Source organism: Colobus angolensis, unplaced genomic scaffold (genome assembly GCF_000951035.1).
Source record: "Colobus angolensis palliatus isolate OR3802 unplaced genomic scaffold, Cang.pa_1.0 Scaffold26, whole genome shotgun sequence".
In the NCBI taxonomy this organism is placed as follows: Eukaryota; Metazoa; Chordata; class Mammalia; order Primates; family Cercopithecidae; genus Colobus; species Colobus angolensis.
Window position 1 is genome coordinate 13882684 of NW_012115821.1, and position 2795 is coordinate 13885478.

At 39.9% G+C, this 2795-nt stretch overlaps 1 protein-coding gene across 2 annotated transcripts in view; it reads right to left on the reverse strand.

Moving 5' to 3' along the window:
• PXK (PX domain containing serine/threonine kinase) overlaps window positions 1-2795 on the reverse strand; it is a 107230-nt gene that overhangs the window by 25086 nt on the left and 79349 nt on the right. For both annotated transcript variants that reach the window (XM_011947221.1, XM_011947220.1), the window contains exon 13: window positions 1359-1407. In XM_011947221.1, the coding sequence (XP_011802611.1) occupies window positions 1359-1407 (49 nt within the window). The remainder of the gene's footprint in view (window positions 1-1358; window positions 1408-2795) is intronic.

Here is a 2795-nt window from a genome sequence, read left to right on the forward strand (position 1 = left end):
AAAAAAAAAAAAAAGCTGTAAGTAGGTAATACAGTCACATGGTTTAAAATCCCAAAGGTATAAAAGGGCACATACACAGTGAAAAGTCTCCTACCTACATCCATGGAGGAAACCAATGTTACCAGTCTCCTGTATATCTTTCCAGAAAGTCAGTGTACATACAATAATTAATGTTGGATTTTAAAATCTTACTATCTTTGCTGCATAGGCTCTCTGGCTTAGGGGAAGAGCGAGGTCTAATACTAATTCCTGAATCCTAGAGGCCGGACTGTCAGGGTTGGAGGAGAATATATTTATTGACAAGGCTGAAGAAATTTCCTAAGATGTTTCATTGAAGAAGATAATAATTTAAATGTTTTTTCTCTCCTACTGCAGATCCAAAGAAGCTATTACTGTCAGAATTCCTCTAACTTTCAAAACAGAACGGAGGAAAGCACCTCTCGCACTGACACAATCTTCTAACCCTTGGTTTTCTTTCTTTTTTTCTTTTGTTTTCTAAATTTATTTTCATCCTAACAGTACTACATGTTCTTTTGGAATATAGAAAGGAGAGGGAGAATTACCTTTTATCCTCCCACCCAAATTGCACTCACAGTGAGCACTGCCAAGAGCCATGGCCCAGACAAGGAGTTTCTGTAGATGGCCTCAGTTGTCTAATGACAACAGACATACATTACTCACCAATTTTACACATGAGTACATGCAGACTCAAAGATTAAGTGCTTGCCCACAGGTCAGCAGCTCTCAACTGGGAGCAATTTTGCATACCCCCCAGGAGACATTTTTGGTTGTCACAGCGCAGGAGAGGGGGCAAGGAGTATTGCTGGAATCTAGTGGTGAGGTCAGGGATGCTGCTTCACATCCTACCATGCACAGGCAACCCCCACAACAAAGAATCATCTGGCCCAAAACATCAAATGCCGTGGTTGAAAAACTGTGCTGTAGATAACAGCTAATATTATAAGAACAAAGTAAGATATCCTTCTGTTTTTTTGGGTTCTGAAGCCCACTCTCTTTCCATAACACATAACACCACTGCTTCCCAGGAGAAGACTTCCTTCCAGGCTTGTTTCTAGATAGGTATGTTGTTTTACACATTATCTTATTTCTTTTATACCTAAGAACAAATCTAAATCATTTTGCATATTACTACAATGTCTTTATCAATTTCACTTTTAATTATATTATCAAATAGATGTACCATAAATTATTAACCTAGCCCCTAATTGTAGGACATTTAGATTGTTTCTAAATTTTCCCTATTATACATCTTTTCTTTTTTTGGCTAAAAATATAGCTAACTTTCAAAGTCCACTTAGTTATGTCACAAACCAAAAAAACAATATAATTGTCTTTACCTTAAACTGTGGTTTTTCAGAAGTGGTTAGTAAAACATCGCTGAATAATCTGTAAAGAAAAGAAACAAACAAAAATCTTTCTTGAACCAGGTGCACTCTCAGACTAGGATTAAAGCAGATTAAGACACCTTTAGCCCATGAGGTCTCCCTTCCCTGCACCACATCCTCCAGCCCCCGGCCCCATCCACCATTCCATGTTCATTAACAAATGCAAAGGGGTTTGCAAGTTACCCATTGTGACCCCCTTCCCACTGTGTTACTAGGATATCTGGGACAGCTGTGTATTAGGGGGGTTTCCCCGCTATAGGCAATATTGCATTTTTAAGAAATTACTTTTGCGAATGCTAATTTGCAAAAATATCGCAAATAATATATGCAGTAGATATTTCTAAACAGAATAGTTTTCTGCTATTTTTTTTTGCCTCAGAAGAGGATAAAATTTATTCTAGAGTTCAGTAACATAAAAATGTTCAAGTAGAAAGGAACTGTCCTGATTGGAATCTAACAGGAAAGTAATTTTCTTCTAAGTATTTCTCACACTTCATTTTAAAAAGCAGTAGCTTTTGAAGTAAATCAATTCTCTCTTCAAAAATATATTACTGGCCAGGCATGGTGGTTCATGTCTTGTAATCCCAGCACTCTGTGAGGCTGAGGCAAAGGGATCACTTGAGAGGTCAGGAGTTCGAGACCAGAGTGGGCAGTGTGGTGAAACCCCATCTCTACTAAAAATACAAAAATTAGCCGGGTGTGGTGGTGCGTGCCTATAGTCCCAGCTACTTGGGAGGCTAAGGCAGGAGAATCCCTGGAAGCCAGGAGGCAGAGGCTGCAGTGAGCCAAGATTGCACCACTGCACTCCAGCCTGGGCAACAGAGCAAGACTCCGTCTCAAAAAAAATAATAAAAGGTATGTTATTACAAAAAAGTAAACAACAGACACTGGGTCTACTTAGGGGGAGGGGTGGGGAGAGGAGCAGAAATAATAACTATTGTGTACTGGGCTTAATAGCTGGATGATGAAGTATGTACAACAAACCCCCATGACATGTGTTTACCTATGTAGCAAACTTTTGCATGTACCCGCAAACCTAAAAGTTAAAAATAAAAATAATAAAAAATGATTAAAAAATTACCCATGTGACCAAAAAAAAAGTATATTAAAAACAATAGCATGAGCCAGGTACAGTGGCTCACACCTGTAATCTCAGTACTTTGGGAGGCTGAGGCAGGTGGATCACATGAGGTCAGGAGTTCAAGATCAGCCTGGACAACATGGTGAAACTCTGTTTCTGCTAAAAATACAAAAATTAGCCAGGCATGGTGGTGCGCACCTGTAGTTCCAGCTACTCGGGAAGCTGAGGCAAGAGAATCACTTGAACCCGGGAGGCGGAGGTTGCAGTGAGCCAAGATCACGCCACTGCACTCCAGCCTGGGCAACAGA